The 24,012-nt window shown below is 40.7% G+C and overlaps 1 protein-coding gene across 5 annotated transcripts in view; it reads left to right on the top strand.

Annotated features, from left to right (window-relative positions):
* The window catches only part of LOC102305730 (IQ motif and SEC7 domain-containing protein 1), a 94,255-nt gene that overhangs the window by 32,956 nt on the left and 37,287 nt on the right, over positions 1–24,012 (top strand). The window contains exon 1 of one of the 5 annotated variants that reach the window (XM_005938979.3): positions 9,024–9,690. The exons of 2 other annotated variants lie outside the window; for them this stretch is intronic. In XM_005938979.3, coding sequence (XP_005939041.1) covers positions 9,572–9,690 — 119 coding nt within the window. In that variant the 5' untranslated portion in view covers positions 9,024–9,571. 2 more of the 5 variants (XM_005938981.3, XM_005938982.3) reach the window with 2 other exon arrangements.

Genomic DNA, 24,012 nt, shown 5'->3' with positions numbered 1-24,012 from the left:
AGTATCCGTGGTCATTTGGAAAGGAGTTTAACGATGCAGTAAACATTTATTGTATGTGGCTGCAAACAGTCCCGGATAAATGAATGAGCAGTTGTGTCCAAGAGTTAGTGCTGGTTTTTAAAAAGAAAAGGAAGAAGAAAAAAAAAAAGAGCAATGAAAGTGCCTTCCGCCCTCCATAAAATTCAGACTATTTAATGCTTTCTTTTTTGGTTCTTTTTCTTTACTGCCGTCAATATTGAAAAGGTTTGATTCCACCAGATGGGAAATTACATCTGTGCAATGATTTAATAGGCCTGTGAAATAGAAGGCCCACTACCTTAATGTGTTTGAACTCTTGAGAAAACTCTTTGAAGTTCCCAGCTTCTGTTTCGTCATCACATTCTCTTAAGAGTTAATTACAGGCTCCACGCTGCGCTCTGAAGCTGCATAGCTGGAAACACACAGTTTTGATTTAGAAGTAAACGCAGGCCATTTGGTTCGTAATAAGTTGCTTTGACTCTAAGTAGCAGAGCAGAATTTGATGCTTTTTGTTGTGCCATGTGCCTTTCACTTGACTCAGTTTTGCAGTTAATGCTTTTGGGCAAGATGCACGCATGTGTGGTTGATCTGCGTATGTGTGCTGTCACTTACGCGTGCAGACAGCCATGCCGCACATAAACAGTTTTCAAAGATTGCGATGCTGTGGTATAAAGCCTGGCAAGCTGTCAGTTGTGATGTTATGGCTATGTTTTCACTCCAACTCATTCATAATGGGGAGCATTTATGATTTTTCTTATTTTCTGTCATATATATGGTTACATTCACCTAACAGTGAAAGATTGTGCATTTAGTCCCAGGAGGACAGACAGAAAAGAAAATCTGTCAAATCAAACATTCAAATCTATCTACTGTGGTGACTCCATGTGGAGCATCTGAAAGTAGATTGTAGACAATGACACTTCAGTTCAATTAAAAACGGTCCAAAGAATTATGCAGATCTGGAAAGACTGTGGTGAACCATCACCTTCGAGGAAGAAATGGGTTGGGGAAAAAACTTGTATAATCATGATTGGCATTTTCTCAAATATTTGGTAAAATCAAATCACAAAAAATCCACAGTAGAACTCACTGCCATGTTTAATAGTGAAAGTGAGGATATTTCCATGCATACAATGTAAAGAGAACTTAGGGTATTGGGACTAAAGAGCTGAAGTAATCCACTCATCAGTGATCATAGAGATTGGACTCAGGAGTAGAGGAAAAAGGTCACGTGGTCTAATGAGTCCTGTTCTAGAGTGATGGGTGCAGCAGACAAAGTGATGCGCCCATCATACCTGGCGCCTGCCGTGAAAGCCTGTGGGGCCGCTATTATGATCTGGGGTTTCTTCAGTTCAGTAACATTATGTGCCAAAAAATTAGGTCAGCTGACTACCTGAATATACTGAATGACCAGGTTTTTTCCATCAGTGGAGTTTTCTTTTTCCATGCCACAGGCATATTGCAAGATGACATTCCCATGATTCATCAGGCTCAAATTGTGAAAGAGTGGTTCAGTGGTTCAAATGTGGATCGAAAACCACAGGATCCGGACCTTAACCCTAGTGAGAATCTGTAGGATGTGCAGGCGAGGATTTTTTGTTGTGGGCCGTAGTTTGCCTGGCAGTGTGTATTGTGGGTTTTTGTTTTGTTTTGTTTTTCTTTTTTTTTATTGACAATTGCCCATAACGTGTGGGTTGAACTCTGTTTAAAAATGGTGGATGCTCATATTAGACATTAACAAAACTTTGAGTAGTGGTGAGCACTATAGTCTCACCCTCTCACTGTTGTCTTTTACTTGTGGTGTATAGCATGTGTGGGGGAAAAGGTGTCTTAACACCTTATAAATAAGGTTTATTTTAAATATTATCACACAAAGCTTCTCTTGTAGAGTTCCCCATCAAGAATTACAGATGATTTATACATATCACCCGCACAGCAATAAAACTTGCCTTATACTGTGTAGATGCTTATACTGCTCTGTGACTAAAACAGCTCTGACACTGGGGGGGAATTAGAAAAGGACGTCTGGGGGTGCCCTGTGGTGTTTAGGTGGGCGGTAAGTAAGTAACAGCTAACGGCATCTTAAAGGTCACAAATGTTGTTCATTTCACCTTTCAGTGGTTTTAATGTTGCAGCAAATTCAATTCAATAATCTATACAGGACTGCTAAAAGTTGTATAAAAAGACCCCAGAAAACTTGTAAGTTCTTTTTGTTTGTTCTTTTTGTTGTTGTTTTAAAATTAAACTCGTTTTCAATCAGTTAAATTATATAAAATAGCTGACTGAAAATTTTTGAGTTTTGAGAAAGAAATAACATTTAAAGTAATTCATTCATTGTTGATTATTTTCTGCCTATTCCTTGGAAACTGAGCGTGTTTTATTTGGGAAGATGCTGAGCATTTTGAAATGGTTCATGGAAATGGTAAATGTGACATGTATTTCATTTCATAAGAATTTTAAGGGTTAAATTGATTACAAAACAAAATCAGTTCTAAACATGTTACATTATTAAGTATCTGTTGGCATAGTAGCTTTTTAAAAAGATATTGCCTAACATTTTGTGTTTGTTGTGCAGTTTCTATTTGGTCTGTTTCCAAGGGTAAGACCTGCCATTGGATGCACTATTACCTTGACAGTCATAATAACCACGCTGCAATTAAAAATTAAGACATTATTAAAATGAGCACACATTCTGCTTACAGTCGTAGCCTTAAAACCTTCAATCTTGAATCATTTATCAGCCAGAAAACCTAATAATAGTTTAATAATTTGCCATGACGTGATCTGCGATATGACATACTGCTCTTGTTTAAAAAAATAAATAAATAAAAAGAATTTTGTGTTTTCAGCAGATGAGAAAATAATTTTGAAAGTACAACATGTGTCTGCACAGGAAAGTGGTTTAATTAGAATACAATGTATTTGTGTGCTCCCCTTCAGAAAGGCAGGAGTTTGCAATTCTTCATGCATGACTGAAATCCGATGTGTCTGTTATAAATGCATCCCGTCAGCAGTAATGAAAAGTCACCCAGATGTGTGGCGACAGGGCACAGGTGTTACATTTCAAGACAAAATCATGTGTGACACAAGTATGATTTGGAGAGCCTTTAGGTGATACATGTGCAAGCACTGCACCTCCAGCTAGAAGAAAAAAACATGTCAGAGCATCCTTTTTTCCTCAACCAGTGCTTTTCTTTCACTGTATTACCTACTGCCACTTTCCGTGTTAAATTAGATATAGTGAGAGATTAGTGCTACTGTGCGACTGCCTCAAAGAGCTTATCCTTTCATTAGTTCCGTGCAACATTAATATCAAGCAAAAGAGACTGGGAGTGTTTCAGATCTATCTCTCAGTTTGATACGAGGCATTTGCAATTCCAAAGCCCCACATCAGCGCCTGGATCGAGCTGGGGGAAGAGCTCACAGGGATGAGGTGAAGGAGCAAGGAGTAGCTTATCCAGGAAATAAAACTGAAACATTTGTTCTCTTCTGCTTTTTCAGCTCTGCCACTCAAGAGCAGGGATTTGTCTGTGCATGTGAAACAAGATATTAAAGTATTGCTGCTGCTGGATGAATGATCTGTTTGTGTGGGGGTGAAATTTCTTGCAAGCGAGGAGATGAATGACAAACTGTACATTACAATTATGATAATAATAAATACTGTATCGCTCTGTTTTTAACCTTAGTTAAAATTTGCATGTATCTGGATTGTTTTCTTTCCTACTTGTTTTTACTATGCGAGTCAAGCAGTGCTGTAATTGGTGGAAATTGAGGCTTGAGCAAGAAAAGTGGATTTAGATCTCGCAATTTGTGACCTTACAGTAAGACAAACTTCTAATTAAACAGGATTTTTATCACCAAATGCAGTAATTGCATACTGTGTACTGTACTGTATACAAACATGGAACCATGCAGTACATATTATCAAAAGTAAGTGAGCTTTACAGAAAAAAGTAATAGCATTATGCTACTTTTCATATTAACGTTTTTAAATGAAAAGAAGACACAGATGAACACTTCAGTTATACTGTGGAGGCTATTTCGCTGCAGTGGTTTGGATCTACCTGTTCCTTAGAGAAAAGGATCAGTGCTAATAATTACAAAGTCATGGTCTCCTCCAGGAGGACAATGCTCCATCTGAGTATGAACATGATGTAAATCATATGCTGCGGCCTTCACAGTCAACAGACTTTAACCGAGCTGATACCTGTTCTGTCTGTACACACAGACATAGTCCAACAGTTTATTTTTCCTTTCGTTTGTGTGATAAGCTTAGAACTATGGATGTTCCTGGCAACTAATAACAGAAAATCTAAGAAAATATTAAATGCATGGAAGTTAAACATTGGCCAAAGAAATATTTTTTTGGTTGGTTGATGATGCTGCAAATGCACACATTAATTTCCAATTTGGCTAATCTTATCAGTGCTAGCAGTGGTAGCTTAGGTTTCCTCCATTCTAGTGTCTATAACTCAGTGTAGAAAGTGGTCAGCTGCTTGGTTATATTACATTATTTGTTTTCTGACGCGGCTAAAGTAGAGCGCAGCCATGCTGGTTCCTTCTTGCTCATTTACAACTTCTATTCACAGAGAGAACGAACAACAGCAGGGCACAGTTGTTTGTTCATGGGTGGTGACCGGTCATGCCATATGCTTTTTGAACTGGCAACTTTAATTGCACATTAATAAATAAAAAAACAAACATGTTTAACTGACTTATATTTTTGGCATCAGCTCATAAGACAGTCCATTTGTCTGGTCACCTCTCCAAAATTTGATTATAAAACATAAAGAAATTCAGCCCCAAAGTTGTTAAATTTGTGCTTATTTATAGTGAGCACCTAGAACAGTATAAAAAAAAAAAGTGTATAGCAATATAGTTTCCCTTGCATATGATGTTTAAATATGTCAGTTTAATGTAAAAATCCTACAAATTAATTCACTGGTAATTGTGCCATAAATGATCTCTCTACGTCTTCCTTTCCATGCTGTATCAGTTATGTATACCAAGTGCTGTAGCGGTATTACTGACATCAGCTTATGGAGGAGTCTAAACTTGTGATGAGCCTCAGCTGGGGGTCAAGTAATGTCTTTGTCTATACTTCATAGTTGGAGGCAGAGAGACAGCTCTTTGTTTGGCCTGCAATGAAAAGCTTGTCTGTCTTTTGCTTCTGATGTTCTTAGGCTTGAGGCCAAGTCAGTGACAGAAGGAGCCTTTGCACAGCACTGTGCCCTCTGCCAGCGAACTACAGAGAGGATGTGCTGTGTTGTTGCATGGAAAAACACAGGCAAACTAACCCTCTCACCTCTTTTCCCCAGAGCATTGTGCAGAGGTCCCCATCTAAAGGGGAGTGGTCAGTTTTCCTAGCTTTTGAGACTGTAGTTGTTGTGATTAGGAAAATGTTTTTATGGAACAAAAAAGCTATGGGTGTATTTTTTTTGTAAGTATTATTACTGAAAGCTGAAAACAAAACTGAAATGACTGAAGCGTCAAGTTTTGTGATGTTTTTCACTTGAATGATACCTTTTTGTTGGAAAGTACATAAACGGTACATAATCTTTGTTCATGGGTTTGCTTTGATACATTGTTAGCCTTCTTTATTAAAGGGAGATTGCTAAAAACCACATGCATTTGATTAATGTATCCAAATTAAGCAACACTGTAGCATCTGGTGCAACACTAAACCCCCATGAGTGACAGCATCAGTAAGCTTATTGATCACATCCTGTCACATCTTATTGCAGAAGATGTAGTGCACTGCCACCGTGTGGTCTGTAGCTGTAAGTGCTGTGCTTAATGTCTTCTCTTTCACTCTCTTCATCACTCAGCTTGTCTTGATTTGAAGTGGGCTGAAATCTCATGAGAGGAGACGGCTCATTTTAGGACAATATGGCTTCCTGCTGGCACAGTCGGTTCCACCAGTGCTTTTTACAGATTGTGCAGACACATGCGTAGCACTGCATTTTGAGTGTGCAGTTTTGATGAAATAGGAGGCACCTAGTCACCCGAAGAAGAGAAGAAAATAGATTGCACTTCACTGGAAATGTGTTGATGCATTGTTTTATACATAGTTTATTTTTTTTAGACATTAAACCAAGCAGAACTTGCTTTATGGAGAGGACTTGTTATCTGTCAGTCTCTGTTATGTTTGTACATCAACTTTAAAGTTGAGCTGAGAAACAGTTTTTGGACAATGGCAGTATTGTACAGCAGTAGACATTTTTAGTGTAAGATGAAGCTTAATGATTATTATCAGTGATGAAGTGTACACAGTGGTGATTGTGATTATTTGTCTAAACTGTTGAACTATTAAACAACAGGAGGGAAAAAAGTCAATCGCAATTAGTACAAGAGGTTTAATCTTCAAATTGTCGGTACAGTTTAAAAAAATCAATCAATATGTGCTGTTAAGAATGTGGCTCTAATGATTTTTAGGTTTGTGCATAAACGGTGCTGATTAATTTTCCGTCAATTAAATTATTTTCAGCTTTCGTGCAAGAACATGAGGCACACTCAGTCAGCTCCTTTTGATTTGTTTTTTTTTCCTTTGCTGTTTATGATCCACTAAGACAGTCCTGTGACCATCTCTATTTCCATCTTCACTTGCCTTCGTAACATTTAGCGAATGTGTCTGGCGCCCCCCTTTAAGAAGACAGACCTGTATAAAAGCCTGTGTGTTCATATAAAATACGTAAACAGACAAGATATTGGTGTTCTTTGCGTCTGGTTTTGTGTGCATGCCCTCTGCATAATATCCCGCATACAGTCTACGGCTGGAAATTCAACATCGTACATAAAGGTCGCACAGAAGCATATCTTAATGTGTGCAAAGGTACACCTGGCAATAAAATAAGATTGCAACTGAAATATCAACCTCAGCACTTGTAATTCAGTCTCGTTGTGAAGGCCTGAAAACCTCTCCTTTGTGCTGAATATGGTAACCATGAATTTAATGTTATTTGTCAGGTTTAAAGAACATCTTTCTCGCCACTGTGCTCCTCGGTCTGTATGTGCCCTGACTACTAAATCTCTGCTCTTGGTTTGCTGTTTAACAGAATGGAACTTACCATCGTTCCCATCAACCTCCAACCACCAAGTATCTTTTTGTCATCCATGCCCACAAACACCTACACTGACTATGTTTATATGCCAGTTTGGTTAAAAAATTAATAAATGCACATTTTACATTACAGCCCTGTATTTAGAGTTAGAAATGGAAATAAAGTTATACATTTTAAAAATACAACAAAAAAAGGCCCCGAACAGTTGAGCACCTGGAATCTTCCAGCCAGTCTTTGTCAGGTAGATGGGAAACATCCCCTCAATCTAAGAACAAATACACAATCAATCCAATGTTGAATTTAACATCAGATGTGTTCAAAAGTGCAACAATAAAAACGACTAGTGTGTGAGTTAGATGGTACAATATTCAATACATTTAGCAAAATGTTAAGTAGAACTAATATCAATGCTAACATCAGAGCCCTGGATGAGAACCGGAAGCATGTGCTGAGGTTATTAAAATGAATGCTCTTATTACTTATACACTCAACTGGTTGCCATCGCTGTCAATGTTGGGAAGTGACAAGATGTATACAGCAAAACTGTGGTATAGCCATTATATCAGGGGTGGGCAATTCCAGGCCCTGAGGGCCGGTGTCCTGCAGGTTTTAGATCTCACCTTGGGTCAACACACCTGAATCACATGATTAGTTCGTTACCAGGCCTCTGGAGAACTGCAGGAGCTAATTTAGCCATTTAAATCAGCTGTGTTGGTTCAAGGACACATCTAAAACCTGCAGGGACACCGGCCCTCGAGGCCTAGAGTTGCCCACCCCTGCATTATACTAAGGCTTGTCTCCTTTGGTCCATGTAAATTTAAATCTTAAATTTTAAATCTCACATTGCAAGCCATGACCCAGGAACATTTGACACTCTTGTCATTCGTTGTTTGGGAGTCTTGTTTTCCGTATAGAGGTATGAACTGATCAATGACTGTGACTGTGTTAACTGACTGTGATTAACATTACTTGATTTCCATGCATATACTCATAAATCACAAATTCAAGACATTATGCCAGAAATTGAGAAATCTGCACTTTTCTTAATAATTACAGCATACACAGCTTGTGTGACTGCAATTTAGATAATGGACGTGCTGTACATGCTCATTAACAAACATAGTGGTTGCACTAATTTGACACTGGATTGAAGTGAGGTTAACTTTGATGATGAAACACATTCTTCTTGGACTTTGAACCACAAGCCTTGGGTTTCTGTCTATATTCTACCGTGTGTGTGTGTGTGTGTGTGTGTGTGTGTGTGTGTGTGTGTGTAGCCTTATAAAGTCCCTATGAGAGTTGTTCTTCATACACATTATCCTCCCTGCCTACAGTCTCGCTTTGGATGCTGTTGAGGGTGTCAAGTCAACAACACTAACATCTATTTCCTAAGGGCATGGTACATTGTAGCTATAATAAGAGACACTGTACATCATGTGCATCTTGTGGTTGTTTTGATGCATTTTTGCAACCAAAACTTCAGTTTTCTCCATAATATAACTGTATTTCTGCTTGTTAGTTCACACTTCCTGTCTGGTTTTGGAATTACTTGCACATGATGCAATATCTGTGCAAGCCATGTTGTTTCTAATACCCAACTTGGTGTGTCAGAGATTGCAAAGTTATGAACTGCAGTAATATGATTTGTAACTTATTTACCTTTATTTCTAGACGATTATTTGCCATATATCCATGAACTGATCTCCTTAGTTCTTTCATAGTTTTTAAAATATTTTTTTATGCAGGCATAATTAACTAGAGCCATGCTGCATCTTTACCTGCTTGCGCCACTCCTCATTAGACTGTGTGTTTTGAAAGACACTACAGAGAAAAGTGCATTGATTCCAGTGGAGAGAAAGATGCCGAGGGAGGGAACAGGGGTTGGGTATGTGAGAAGAAGAGAAATGGTAAAAGAGAGAGGGAGTGAAAACAAAATGGGAGGGAGGGGAGAGAGAGAGAGAAGGCATGATAATGAGCCCTACCTCTGACACATCCTCCTGTTTCTATGGAGACCAAGGAGCCAATCATACAGCCCTGCTGAGGACTGTACTACTGAGAGCAGATAAGAGGGTGGAGAGAGGTGTACGCAGAGGCTCCTCTCTGTTTATGAGAGCCAATAAAATCCCAGCAGCTCTCCAGGAGGTAGTGCCTTCTTGCTTTCCTTTAAATGTGGAAGTCACCCCTGGCATTGATATCAGTAAAGAATTAGTAATCACAGAGAAGAAGAAGAAGAAAAAGAGGAAGAGAGGCTTATCACGAGACATCTCCTTTAGAGCTCTACAAGACCCCACCCCACACCTCCTCTTCCACCATCAGCCCCACCCCCCTTAGCCCCCCACCAGCTGCCAGCCTCTTGGATGCTCCTTGTTACATCACACGCACTGCTCTCTGGCAGCTCGTGTTTGTGACTGGGAGGGAGAGGGAGTGTGAATGTGAGTGAGCCCGTGTGCGCACGCTGTCCCACTGTCGAGTCCCGTTGACCAGCATACAGGATGGACAAACCAAGTGTTTGGCGCGCCGTGGTGAGCAGCACAGACCCCAGGAGAACAAGAGACCCCGGGTCCCATTCAAGCAGACCGGGCTCCGCCATGGGTTACCGGCTCTACGACATGTGAGTAACATGTTTTGTGCGAATGCAGACAGGACAGCCAGACAGGCGGGCTCGCCTGCCTGGGCGGCACTGATGCAGCTCCCATTCATAGAGACAGCAGTTGAGTGGGTGGCGGTGGAATACAGGGTGTCTACCTCTCTGGTGTCCATGCTGAGTCACCTATGGCATCCGGACCTTGCTTCGTCCTCTTGTGTTCCCTTCCTGAGCCTTCATCGTAAACAACGTCTCTCCTGGGGAGGGGCGGCGAGGTGGACCATACGTTTGTTTGAATGACATTCTCAGTTTTCAGCAAGATGAGTTAATACCATGTGTCTCCATGTAAATTGATAAAACCTATGTGTTGTTTGGTATTTTGAGTCTGCCATTATAACAGAAAGCACAACAGAGTCATGTGAATAATGGTTTTAGAGCCTCTGGTGGCTGGGAAGCATGACTCATTTCTGGATGATGCTGTGACAGCTCGTACTGGGCACATGAGTTCCTCACAGCTTCTGCTGTATATTTGTGTGTGTGTGTGTGTGTGTGTGTGTGTGTGTGTGTGTGTGTGTGTGTGTGTGTGTGAAATGCGGCTGGGTCTAAGCTGTTATTTTTGGGATGGCGATGAGTCCTACGGTCTGTGTGGAAAGCTTGCATTTCTGCTTCAGTAAATTATGTGTGAATTCTCCTGTAATGAAAGAGAGACAAAATCCTCTTATGTGTTTTTGAAGCTAAATAATAGTATTATTGTTGTTGTTGCGCTCCACATTTTTTTTACATGTGCTCTTCTGCTGTCTAGCACATAAACACATCAGCTGAATAAGCATTTCGCTGCCTTATTTCTCTGCAGAGGGACCTTCAGGTTTGTTTTCCCTCTTAAAGCGTGTCTTTGCTGCATCACTGTAGACCCTCTGATTTCCTTACAACCCTTTGAGTGTAACCATGTACTTGAACTTCACACATGTACTTACTAACTGATGCATAACGGTGAGCTGTATTACGCTGTCATGTCAGGATTTAATACCATACGTGGGTATCCGTCATCTTAATGAATATGAGACCTTCATGGGTCTCCACTGAGTCTTTCACAGGCAATCTGGCACTGCCATTTAGTAGATTTAATCTCTGCCTTGTTTCTGTTCAGCCTGTATTAGTAAATATGGACACTCCTCAGATTTTAAAGTTTCTTTCATAATTACAATTTTGTAATTTTATGCTTAACTTTGAATTGCATTTCTGGTTTTTGTTGTTGCATATTAAGCAGTTGTGTTCAGAGATGGTCGCTTATTTCTTTCATCCTCATTCCCTCTCAGCTCTAATCCAAGTAAAATCTTTAACCAAAGACTGTCACATGACCTGGGTGAGGAGCTGACAGCAGGAAAGTGAAAGTGTTGTGCAAATTGTGGTTATTGTTGTCTGGAGACTGAGAAGATGTACTGCTGACTGACACTAATGCTTGTGACTTTTGTGTCTGTCAAACAAACTGAGGATCACAATGTCTGTTCAATACTCCTTTAATGAGGAGCTGGAGTTGGACAAGCATGTTGTGTTGTAAATGTCATTTCATCGTATTTGGCAGCCGCCCACCTCACTCTGGAATTCCGATGCTGTCCCTGCAGCAGTGGAATGCCAAAAGGATGATGATGTCCTGGGTTTCACCAAAGACTTTCCTGCCCTAAAGGGATGCAGAGGTTGTCTTGAGCTGAATACACCATCATACACAAAGTGTAATTTGTTCAGTTGAGTACAGTGGAACAAGCATGCATTGGTTTTGGCTCCTGTATATATACTATTCTTGCAAGGAAAGCTTAAAGAAGAATAATTCAGGCATTTTCAGAAGGTATTTTATGCAAAACACTTACTCTACATCATATTCACACTGACACGAGTTGTTTTGAGGGACATAAATCAGTAGTTACTTTGCACCAGAAATGCTGAGCAGCCACATTATTCAGTACTTATTGATTTAGCGTGTGCACAAAAAGAGTTGTTACTTTTTAATAATAGACTATTTTTGGTTTTCTAAATCATAAAAAATGCATGTGTTGGAGTCGAGATGCGTGAAAAATCAATTGAGCTGGTATCACTATTGTCCGTAACATTCGCATCCACAAGGTGTGATCTTTGTGCATGGATTATTTTTTGGGATTCAGAATCACTTTCTTATATATTCTGCAGTGCACCGAATATACAACATTTCATGGACAAGGCAGGTAATAAGCATCAACTGGCTTTATCTTTCGTTGAGATGAGCCATGCATTCTTGGAGGGCATTTGTGGAGTGAATTAATTTTTAACAGGATTGCCAATCCCTGTTACTAGATGTTCTAAATGCATTGCCCCCTGATCAAGTGACGCCAATGCTGATGAAAAAGAGAATGCGTCACCAAGGGGGTAAGGCAGTGACGCCACATTCCTCCACTTTGCGTGCTCTCTCAGTCTGCAGACCCAGCACACTTTGCTGTCAGAGGCTCAAGCTCAAAGACAACTGCCAGCACTGCTCTGAATATGCCTCTGCTGTAGACAGGAACTGTGAGATGCATGGAGCTATTGCATAAGACAACAACTGCATGTAATGCATTGCCAGCACAAGGCACGACGAGCATGCTGTCAGTTCACATGGCATCAGCTGATGGGGCATAATGCTTAAAAGCAGGAAGTGAGTCACTTGTTAAAGCACATGCTCTTTGTATGTACAAACCTGTCTTCATGAAAGCCCTTTGTTCTTTTATTTGTCTGTGTCTAGTGTCCCTCATGGCAATTCTTAATTTACTCAAGGACTTAAATATATAATGTGTTTGTCGATTAATTGCGTTCTCATCAGTCCTTAATTTTTGACTGATGGCAGGATATTTACACCTTATAGTTCCCCCTCTTACCCCATCAGCATTGTTTTTGGCAGAAAACTAAACAGAATATATGAAAACAAATGCCATGCTTTTTTTTTTTTTTTTTTGGAAGGTGCAGGTGCATAGTATACTTCAACATCCAGTCAGAAATGTACCAGCAGTACAGTAGCATTTTGGTTTTTGCCGAAATGGCACAAACTTGGCTGTGCTCAATCAGCTCAAAGGCTGTCATTTGCACACTAAAACGTCAGCAGCTGGACATCTGTCGACTGACACTGAGATAGTGGCTGAGTTTGCAGCTGGAGCTGTGTCAGCCATGTGTGAGGATGATCAAACCAGTGGGAGCTGTGGGGCTCTCGGGGGCACATCTCAGTGAGTTGAAGTTTCCTCAGGGGAGTAGCTAGTGCTGATGCATTTGTGGTTTGAAACAGCCCATAATAAGCCTCTGCCTTTGCCAATGGCACCGTCAGAAGCCTCAGCACAGAGGAGAGTTGGGTGCTTTAGAAAAGGATGCATCTCCAGAACATTTTGTTCCTTTAGCGAAAATAAAAATGGATATGCGGATGTGTTTGTCTGCAACAATGTTACATAATAACAACGAAACCAAGCGATCACTGACTACTGTTGTCTTTTCATTTTGATTGAGACTTTCATGGTTTTCTGTTCATAATTGGGAAAGGTGTAACTGTCACACTTAAAGCCTTTTCTGCACAGTGCCTACCAAGTGGCTCATGCTGCCTTACATTGTTTCATACAAGACATGCTAATCCTATCAGGGATATTAAACATTTCAAAGCAGTGTACCTGCATTCACAAATCCTGGACAAGTGCATATACTATAGTAGTTCTGTTACCAGCCCAAAGGTTATAACACAGCTTCAGGACGGCTGAGAGAGACTAAAAGCTGTGAGATCCTCCTCCAGAAGCCACAAAGTATTTCCCCCACTTTGTTTTTATTTTTCTTCTTTTTGTCTTTGCTTTGCTTTATGACTGTGTCTGGATTTTCCTGCTTCAATGCAAAACAAAAACTGGAGGAGTGAATTTACAGTCAGTATGGCTCATCCTCTGTTTCTCTTTCATTCTTCTAGGTTTTGCTTCCCCACCCTCTTTCGCCTCTGCTTCTGTCCTTTTTTTCCACCATCCAACTAATGCTCTGCATGGCTGCTTTCAGGCTGACAGCTGAGCAGCTGTACTGTACAATCTGTGTGATACAGGAGCTTGTGCACATGCAAACTGCTGTAACTTTAGTGTAAGATTAGCTGCCCTGCAGTATAAGCTGTCATGCTAGTTGGACACTTTAACTTCTGTGTCTCCATTTTGCTTGTAATGAAATTAACATGCTGGGCTCAGGACGTCAGCATCCCAAACAGATGAGGAAGAAAAGCTGCATGGCACACTCTTAAATTTTATGCTGCTATTTATAATAAATACATTTGTAGTGATTTAAAAATGGATCCTTTTGTGAAGCCTATTGAAGTTGGCCACTGGAGATCTAAGTGATGCCCTGCTTATGTGATGTGGTATGAATTAGGAAGAAATAACTTCCATGGTGTTTTATTTGTTTATGTTTTCTTGAGTGAATCTGCAAACTTGTCGGACTCCTCGTTGCTCCGATTACATCAGCTTTTGTGGCTTCGATGCCTTTAAAATATGAAAGTTACCCAAATTTGCCACCAGGGGGTGAACTTTTCTAACATATTCATTCAGACAGACTGTCCTTCACACAGAAATAAATCAAAAGCTCAGGATCAACTGTGCACTTAATGAAATGATGGGTATAATTATGTCATCATAACGCGTGCTTGTGTAGCTTTTTCCTGATGTTATAAGGCCTGGCATGGTTTTGGTAAAGGCCATCATCCTACCAGGTTCCTACTAGCAAAGGCAACCACCATCTTTCCCCATATTTTCCCCTCATCATGGAGTCTTTAAGCAACCTTATCAGTGATTGACTGTGGCAGTCATGGGGGAGAAGTGGGGTCCTGTGGCTGTAGTGCTCAGTAGCATCATTTATCACTACACTAGTTTAATTCAGCAGCACAGTGGAGACAAAACCTGTCACAAGGCCTTTCAAATGAGGGCATGTATTCAGACTGATGGTTGAACAGGTATTTTATAGCCTTTTTGATCTCAGAGAGTGTGGGCTGTATTGATCCACCTGCAGTGCTCTGAGGATTTCAGTCATGAAAGATTTGGAATATTTATATATTTTTTTATTTTATTTTACATGCACTATATGGACAAAAGTGTTGGCACACAGAATTTAATCTTTGAATTCAGGTGATTTCAGCCCTATTGCCACAGGTGTATAAAATCAAACACCTAGCCATGCAATTTGGCTTTATATTTGTGAAGTTCGTTCTAAACAGCTGACTAAATTTGACCATGGTACTGTAATAGGATCCCATTATTGCAATACGTCAGTTCATGAATTTCTTCCCTCTTAGATATTCCATGATCAGCTGTAAGTGGAAAGTCTTTAGCAACCACAGCAACTTGGTCATGAAGTTGCAAAAAATGTAAGTTACAGAGCGCGGTCGCCAACTCTCTGCTGACTCGATAACGGCAGAGCTCCAAGCTTCCTCTGCCATTAACATCACCACAGAAATTGTCCCTGGGCCTTCATGCAACAGGCGTCCAAGCTCAAGCAGCTGAAGCCTTGTGACGTAAAGCATTCAATAGTCGATGCAAAGCACACCGCCGCTGCACTCTGGAGCAGTGGAAACGTGTTCTGTGGAGTGATGAATCGGACTTCTCTATCTTGCAGTCTGATGGGTCAGTCTGAGTTTTGGCAAATATCAGAAGAATGTTACTTGCCTGACTGTTTTGTGTCAACTGTACAGTTTGGTGGAGGAAGGAGAACACTATGGGGTTGTTTTTCTGGGTTTGGGGTGTGTCGCTTACTTCCAGTAAAGGGAAGTCTTAATACTTCCATTCATCAAGAAATCTTTTGACAATTCTGTGTTTGTAGCTTTGTGGTTACTATATGCGGTTAAGACACTTTTCTGTTTCAGCTTTACTTTGTGCAATGGGACACCGTTAAGTCCATAAAGGCATGTTTGAATGAGTTTGATTTGCAAGAACTTGACTGGTCTGCACAGACCCCTTACCTATACCCCACTGAACATCTTTAGGATAAACCAGAACTGAGATTGCAAGCAAAGCCCACTCAGCCAGCATTGGTATCTGACCTCACAAATGGTCTTCTGGGTGAATGAGCAAAAAATCCCCTAAAAACACACTCTAAAATCTTTTAAAAGGCCTTTCCAGAAGTATGGAAGCTGTTACAGCTGCAAAGTGGGGGAACTATTCTGTATTAATGCCAAGGATTTAGGCTACGTCCACACCTACACGGGTATTTTTGAAAACTGAGATTTTCCGTTTCCGTTTTAAAAAAATAATCCCGTCCACACGTAAACGCAGAAATTAAGGAAAACGCTGCCAGGAACATGCCAAAGCAACAGGTGGCGATATATTCATAACCGTGTAGAAATGTTGGCCAATCAGAAGTCTAGAAGCCTCGGTGGGAAATAGTAAACAAAGCTGGGGCATAGAAGCAGAACAGAGTCGTATGTGGGGAGGAACAGTAACTGTGTGTGTATATGTAAGCATTTAAACACTGTAGAGAGTATAATTACCAGTAACAGTATTGTAGAAATTAATTTCACCAAAACAATAATGTGGCGCACAGTGTGACGTCAAAAAAGGCGTACACCTTTGACGCTGCGTTTTTCTCGTCCACACGTAAATGCAAAAACGGAGTTTTCGAAAATATCCACCCTGGCAGGCGTTTTTAGAAATCGCCGTTTTCAGTGACCGAAAACGCCGTTTACGTGTGGACGGAAGGTGCAAACACATAGAAAATCTGCGTTTTCAAAAATTACCCGGGTATGTGTGGACGTAGCCTTAGAAAGAGAAGTTGGAAAAGCTTGTACTGTAGATGGCTCAGCATATTGGTCCACATGTGTGATCCGTGGTGTATGGACTTGTTCTCATCTGGTGCTCTTCCACTCTACTTGAGTAATGAAAGTGCTTTTATACAATGTTTCTCTTTCAGCCACTGACAAACACATTCATACAAGCACTTTCTTCTACATCTAAGTGCTTTCAATCTAACATTCACACTCTAAATGCATCAAGCGGAATCCCAAGGATTCTTTGGCATGCAGACTGGAGCAGCCAGAGATTGAACCACCAACCTTCCGATTACCATATGACCTGCCCTAGCTCCTGAGCTATCGCCAGCAATTTTTGGCTGTGTTTGACTTACATTATTATTATTATTTTTTTGTAACTTGGGGCGATGCAGTTGATTACTGCTCTTGACTCTGACCTGCGCAAAAATGCACTTGACATTGTTTTACAGGGTAAAAACTTAAAGTAAAAGCCTTTATAGTGAAAAGCACCCATTTTGACCACAGTGAGCAGAACAGTTCTCTGCTCTCACATTTTTGCTCCCCACACATGTGGACGTGCCTAAGCTTACAATTTTGAACAATCGTCAATCTGCTCAGGAAATTACAGCCTGTTGCACTTGTATACGCACTTACTCAAGCCTTTGTCCTAAAAAACCCCCAAATAATAGTCTGTCATGTGCTCTTGAATCAGAGCCGCTAAGCTATTATGCCATCTATATTGTTGTAAGAGTCGTACTTCTTTGCCTTGACAGACTGTAATATGTTCTGCTAACAATGCAGTGAGGTTTTTACATACACTAACCACTGGTGTGAAAAAGAAAGGGACAACTAAAAGGGCTTTCATCACCATTTCCAAATGGTGAGAAGAACAGAAGTTAAGTGCAGATACATGCTTTTTACCTACAGCTTAATTATCGTCTTCATCTCTAGGTATCGTCTTTAAATGTCACATGACATGTAACCACTAAAATTCAGAGTGCAGTAATGTACACAGGAGGGTAAGCGCACTTCTACACTTACAGCTTTCGCTGAAGTAAATTGACAGGAAGAGCACAGATTTGCTGATTTTTCTGTGAGATGTGTGTAAATCAGGAGGCCTAAGTTGTGACAAAAGCCTGATGAATGGTGCTTAGGTTCATTAATTCCTCAGTCTCCCTTCTGTTCACATAGGCTCCCACTAAAGCCTTTGTCCTGCTCTGGTCTTTCTATATCTTGGCTTGGGAAAGCGGACATGAAGCCCATATTGTGTGAAAGGAGTCATGTGGTGATTGACTCCTCAGCCCAAACAGATCTAACTATAGTAATTAGTATAATAATATGTAAATATGAACATTACTCCACGTGTTTGTTTGTCTGTAATTGCATACCTGAGTTTAATTGTTTGTGTAAATATGTGGCATTTTGAGTGTTAGTGTGTTTGGACATAAACAATGGCTGAATATTGATGAGAGGCCCTTCCACGCCCGTTTCCCATTACTGCTGGGACTGGGTGGCACTGCAGCGTGGCACTGCATCTCAGGCAGAGAAAGAACAGCTCTGTGCTTCTCTTCAAATGCAAAACCCCCTTTAGACAGAAAGGAGAGCAACGTTTTAAGCCTTATAGCTCTACAAGGACCTGCAGCACATATGAGCAGTTTTAATACAGACACAAACTTATCTATGAGGGTTTAATATGCCGGCCTTATTTATGCACCTGAAATCCATTCTTCCTTTATTACATTCTTTCTGAATAGGTCTGCCAATGCACCTTTCATATCTTACTTAGAGTGTATGAATCATTTTATTGACTATAATCTCACATTTGTTCCAGCAATCTAGGCACACTTATGGTTTTTATGATGATTCTATGACCTTGAAGAGTCTAAAAAATATTTCTTTATGCTGACAAAAATCGGAGAAACCTCGAAGCTCATATTTATTTTAACAAAGCATGCATGTAAACTCATGTGGTCATACAACATTGCAGCAGTCCCTCCTCGCTGAAAAGCCGACCAATCACTGGCTGCTCTGCGAAGCTTCCATTTGAAGCTTCAGTAGTACGGTAGTGTTGCCCAGCAACCAGAATCGGCACATTTCTGGGAGGTCCTGTGTGGATGGCAGCGGCTGTAACAGGGAGAGAGAGACCGAGAGAGCAAGAGGGAGAGGATGAGGAGCAGGAGACAGAGATAGGAGGACAGCAATGGTTTGGGGTTTAGCTGGAAGAAGGAGAACAGGAGCAGTAGATGGCATTACTGAATCCATGTTGGCAGTGAGAGAAAAGATCCGGTCTCTTGCCTCATAGGAAAGTTTGTTCCTGCAGCGGGAGGAGACAGAAGAGGATTCCTGTTGAGTATGTGCTGTTCAAACACAGATGAGTGAGTTTTGGAATTCCTCTTCCTATCTGCGTTCCTACACATTCCCCTACCTGTGCCTGCTGGAGCGACGCAGAGCATTGGATACAGGCATGATGTCTCTGAGGATCCAAGGCTGACGCACTGTGTGAAGGGACCAGCACAGAGGACACACGGTTGACCTGGATAAGAGTTAAAACGAAGCAGAAGCAGCTAATATAGAGATTATTTTTGGGAGGTGGAACCCAAGCGTTAATACTTGGTCCAAATCAGTCCCAGAGGGTTCCTCGTAGGCCTGGCTTTCTGGGTTTGGCGATGACTGAGACAGGTCCAGAAGTGATGTGGTTGTTCTGGGCGGGTTAAAACCACTCAGGCTGCCATCCAGTGGCAGTGGCGAAGCTGGAGCTCCAGAGGAGAACAGATTTATCGTCCATGCCTGGGATTCACTGGTTGCTCCTCTGCTTGTGCCATGGTGCCTTTTAATGTTGTTCGATTCCACAGCTGTTCAACCGTTTGACTGTTTGACGTGAGGATGTGGAAGTTCAAAGCTTTTTGCCTGGATTACTGGCATGTGCTGTGTTTGCACCCACACAACAACTTTTATAAAAGGTATGTTTTGAAGCCGCTCACGTTTGGCTTAATCATTTCTTGAAGTTGAAAGTGCTACGTGTTTTGAACAGCTCGCTCGCAGCTTGTTGATGTTGCTACCTGTGCTGAAGTACTCCCAACATCAAGCAGTTCAATTTGTTAAAACCAACCCTCGAATTACTTCATAAAGAACATCTGATTGATAGAAAAACTTTAGTGCTCAGCTCTGCTTGCTGACATAGTGGTTCTCATGTTGAAAGTCATAATTCAAGGGAGAGTGAGCTGGTTTAACCATTATCCATTTCTTCCAGCAAACGAGGTTACAGCTGTTATTGAAATGCTTGGTTAAGTAACTGTCTTGTCAGTGTCTGTTTAGTCAGTGTCAGTGTCTCGCGGCTATCACTGAATCTATTCGTCTCCGTCCCACTGGGGCCTCTTCTTGTTCACCTTTCACCTACAGCGCAATCTATGCATGATTGATGAGGTTAGCGTTTTAGCTTATGTTAAATTTGGCTCTGTTTTTTTGTCTTTCACCTCAAAATGCCAAACTTCACCTAAGACTTGATTTAAGTGTCCTTGATGACATTTAAATTCATAAATCCCAGCAGTGAATCTAAGCTTGCAAGTTGCCCAGTCTTGACAATCATGTTTTAATTTCTGTTAAATTGAACATATCACACAAGTTTTGAGACTCATGTTTCAAAGCTTCCACTTCTGTTTAAAGGTATATACTCATCTTAATTTATGCCCACCTCTTCTCTCTGCCACTCTGCTGAAATCATAAAAAAATTGTTTTGTAATATCTGATATCCCACATATCCTTAAAGTTTAGACACCCATTTTTTTTAATAGAAAATCACCATTATCTCTTTAGGTAGAATAGAAAAATACAAATGGATATATTTCCCATAATGATAAAGATGCTGTAAGGGGTGGTCTATTATTTGTTTGACGTCCAGTCATGAAGTATTTCAAGCAGCAGTTTTAGGCTCAGACACTAGTTCCCAAAATGATTACTTTCCCTTTTAAACAATATAATTTAGGCGCAAGGTTTTAGAGCTGCACAGAAAAAGACTGCAATGTTTTCTTGTTTGTTTTTTTGCACCATTATCCCCCTGCTACACCAGAGAGATCTAACCACGTATGTGTGCAGAGGTTTCCTTTATGCACATCCCATCATGCTATTTGATGTCTCAAACAGAAGCAAGCTGCAGTGTGATGACGCTGATCAAGGACCTGTGAAAATCAGATGCACCTGCCTTCTGTTGAATCTCTGTATGTATATAAACACGCAGTTTTTCTTTGGCATTAGTACTCTGAAGGCTAGGACACAGTATGTCCATGATTCATTAATAATGCATCGCGGATTTAGCAGGAAACTGTGAATGTAGGCTTCAGGGAATCCCCCAGATTTAGGTGCATCTTCATCATTTATGCATTCTATAATAATCGATTTTTTTTATTTTTATTTTTTTTAGCCGATATTTCGTAGTGCTTTATTTAGTGCAAACTCTTGTATCAACAGCTGTTCTTACTTTTATGACTCAGTGGTTTGTTTGGAATTATTTAGGACACTCGTGTGTGTGTGTATTTTTCTTTCCAAAAACTGCAAACAACTCATTATGTGTCTAATCCCACAGAGTTACTGGAATATGCTGGTCACTGGGTGTAACTCATTACATTGCACTGGCTTCAGTGTAGCAGCCTGTGTTGTTAAAGCAATGTCAGTGTAGTAACTCAAAACAGCCTCTCCCAGCTGCTGAACTGGGGTTCACCCTCCCTCCAGCGTGGCCTTCCCATTGAGCGCAGTGTGATTGTTGGATGCTTGCCGAAGTATTACCATGTAGACAGGCACAAAAAGCTCTCGTGCTCTATCTCTTCATCTACTTCTTTCTCTTGCTCACATTCTCCTTCTGTCTCTCTCTCTCATTAAAAGGCATGTCCACATAAATAAGTAACCATGAAACACATGACATAGGCCCAGCCCATCACCACTGGGTCATGGGAGCAGCAGATATGTGAAAGATTACATTGGACTGAAGAAAAAGTAACAAAAAGCAGAGAGGGGTGTCTGCAGAGAGAGGGAGAGGCAGAGAGAGAGAGAGAGAGAGAGAGAGGACTGGTGCACGGTTTATTGTGGGTGGAGAGCTTTTGTTAAAAAGAGGGATGATTTTCTTCTGCTATACATGCTGGGCCTTTACCTTACTTGGTCATCAGGCAGCTTGCAAGAGCAGCAACTCTGAGCCTTACACAAACTAGGACGAGGAGAACTTTGAAAAGGCACACACAAAGTAACTTTAGCAGCGAAAGAATGAACTTCTCTGTGGGTTTTCTATGGAAAGTGAAGGATGTGGGGTGTAATTTGTGGTTGAGGAAGAAGTGAGCACAGACTGTTCTTCTTCTGGCTCATTTAAGGGGAGTTGCTGTAGTTGTTGTGTTTTGTTTTTTTAAACTTTTTTTTTTTAAAACTTCCTCTTGGTGCCATGTACATTTTTTTCGGGCATGTCTGATGCCTCTGGTGATGTCACTGCCGTCTGGAATGCCATGTGGAAGTACTGCATATCCAGCCGAACTATAAGGTAGGAGACCATCTGGCATTGACCACTGCGGATGGCAGGGGCCTCCGAAAAGTGATGGTTGTCTTTCCGACTGACCACAGCAGTCTGTGCAGATATTTCTGACTAATCCAATAACATTCCTGTCTATATGCTCGGTGGTTTCCTTTCTAGAACTATGGAAATGTACTATCACAAAGCAGAAGAGAGCAGACTGGAAGCAGTCAAGACTTTTCAAGGTCTTACTTGACAGTTTACCTTATCAGGGACATGCCTTTAATAATAAAGACTTAGATTCTTCTTATCTTTCTTTTATTTCTATCTCCTTTAAGTCCTTTCCCTTATCTTTGCCTTGCCATAGGACTACAACAGAAATGTCCTCTGACACATCACTTTGGGAATGAACATAAAAACCAACATTCAGGAAAGATCTTCTTTTCCACCTTACATTATTCAGTCTATAGTGATTGGATTTTAATACTAAGTGACCTTTTCATTGTGTCTTTTTATTAATATTCAACTGGCAAACTGGTTATAAAGCTTGCAAGTATTCTCAGGTGTTCATATGACCTCAGTCAAACAGGCCTTTTTATAATAGTTTTGATTTGTGTCTCTTAAAATGAATTTCAAATGCTCCTGACCGACTGGCAAAACAAAGTTTCCAGTCATTATCCGTACAGGAATTTTGGGAAGTTTTGATTTTTAGTTATCTTTTACATCAGGGAGAAGTCTGATCAGTCCCAAATTCATTCAGTGGCCCTGGATATACACCACTAATCATAAAGGACTGTTGTGAAGAATAAGGAAAAAGGAGGCTTGCAGCAGATGAAATACCCCCCACATAGCCCTGATCCTAACGTCACCGAGTCTACCTGCGATATATGACAGTGCATGAATAATCAGGCCATTTCACAATGGCAAGTCTCCATGACAGTCTTAGCATGTTCAAACTTGAAAACTTGGAACCTAAAATGTGGGCGCTTGTCCACAAAATGCGATCTAAGAATATCAGTTGTTAAGTTATATTTAAACATGCATCTAATTTTGAACTTCTGAAGATTTAAATCTAAAGTATACGACCTTAGGTTCTGTTTGTGCTGCTAAGCACTCAAGAAGAGTTTTATTTAAAACAAAAAAAAGACAATTTGCTGTTTGTGACCTAATCTACATGATAGAGGTTGGATTTCAAAGTCACACTGATGCAGAAATTGTATTGTCTGCAAATTGTCATGTCTGATGGATCTCTTTGCACAAGTATCGTGCATGGATTATATTCATTTGCACATAAACAGCTGTGTGTGCCACAGACGAGCAGTCGCTCTTATTAGACTATTTTCAAGGCTGCTTGAAATGTTTCTCAAGGTCACATGCATTCTTGGCGCATTGTAGTTCAGTGTCTGTGCAGTAGAATCCTTGTGGAGTAAGACGTGTAGTGATTATTTATTTACCATTTATTTAAATAAACATTAACCTTATACACTAAAGATTCATTATAAAATGTGACAAACTTCTGTGCATATTTGTAAAGATATTTATTAGCTGGCCATGTGTGTAATTCTTTAGACAGAACCTACCCCAAATAAGTTCTTACTCCTTAAATTATGAATATAACCAAGAAAAAAATGAACAGCACAGGTAGGTGGATCTTTCGCGAATGGGTTATTGATAACCATTTGCTTTGCTCAGGCGATGCATGCATGTCTGATTACATCATGACTCTTTAAGCTGTGACACTGTAGACACCAGGGAGCATTTGATCTCGCTGTTTCTATGTCAAAGTGTGTGACGACGGGAGCATTATTTATTTAATGTCTGTGGATCTGGAGCTTGTCAGTGATGCCTCCTCAATCCACAGTGGATTTTCACGGGACAGAGTACTGAAAGGAAACTCTGCGGAGTGTATTCTGACTGAACTGTGATGCTAACCTGCAGCGCTTCGTGATAGGTAAAGAGGACCTTAATACTTGGAACGTGAGGTTAACTAGGTGTTTCAGACATGAGCCTAGTGTTAGCTGGCAGGCGGGAAACGAGAGCAGACACTGACCTCTCTGTTGGTTTCCTACTTTGGCATACTGACTATAGGACAAGTTGGGTCTAAATGGGGGGG

This window comes from Haplochromis burtoni, unplaced genomic scaffold (assembly GCF_018398535.1).
Source record: "Haplochromis burtoni strain Fernald_Lab_line unplaced genomic scaffold, NCSU_Asbu1 Contig_252, whole genome shotgun sequence".
NCBI lineage: Eukaryota > Metazoa > Chordata > Actinopteri > Cichliformes > Cichlidae > Haplochromis > Haplochromis burtoni.
This window is presented reverse-complemented; position numbering and strand designations above follow the sequence as displayed.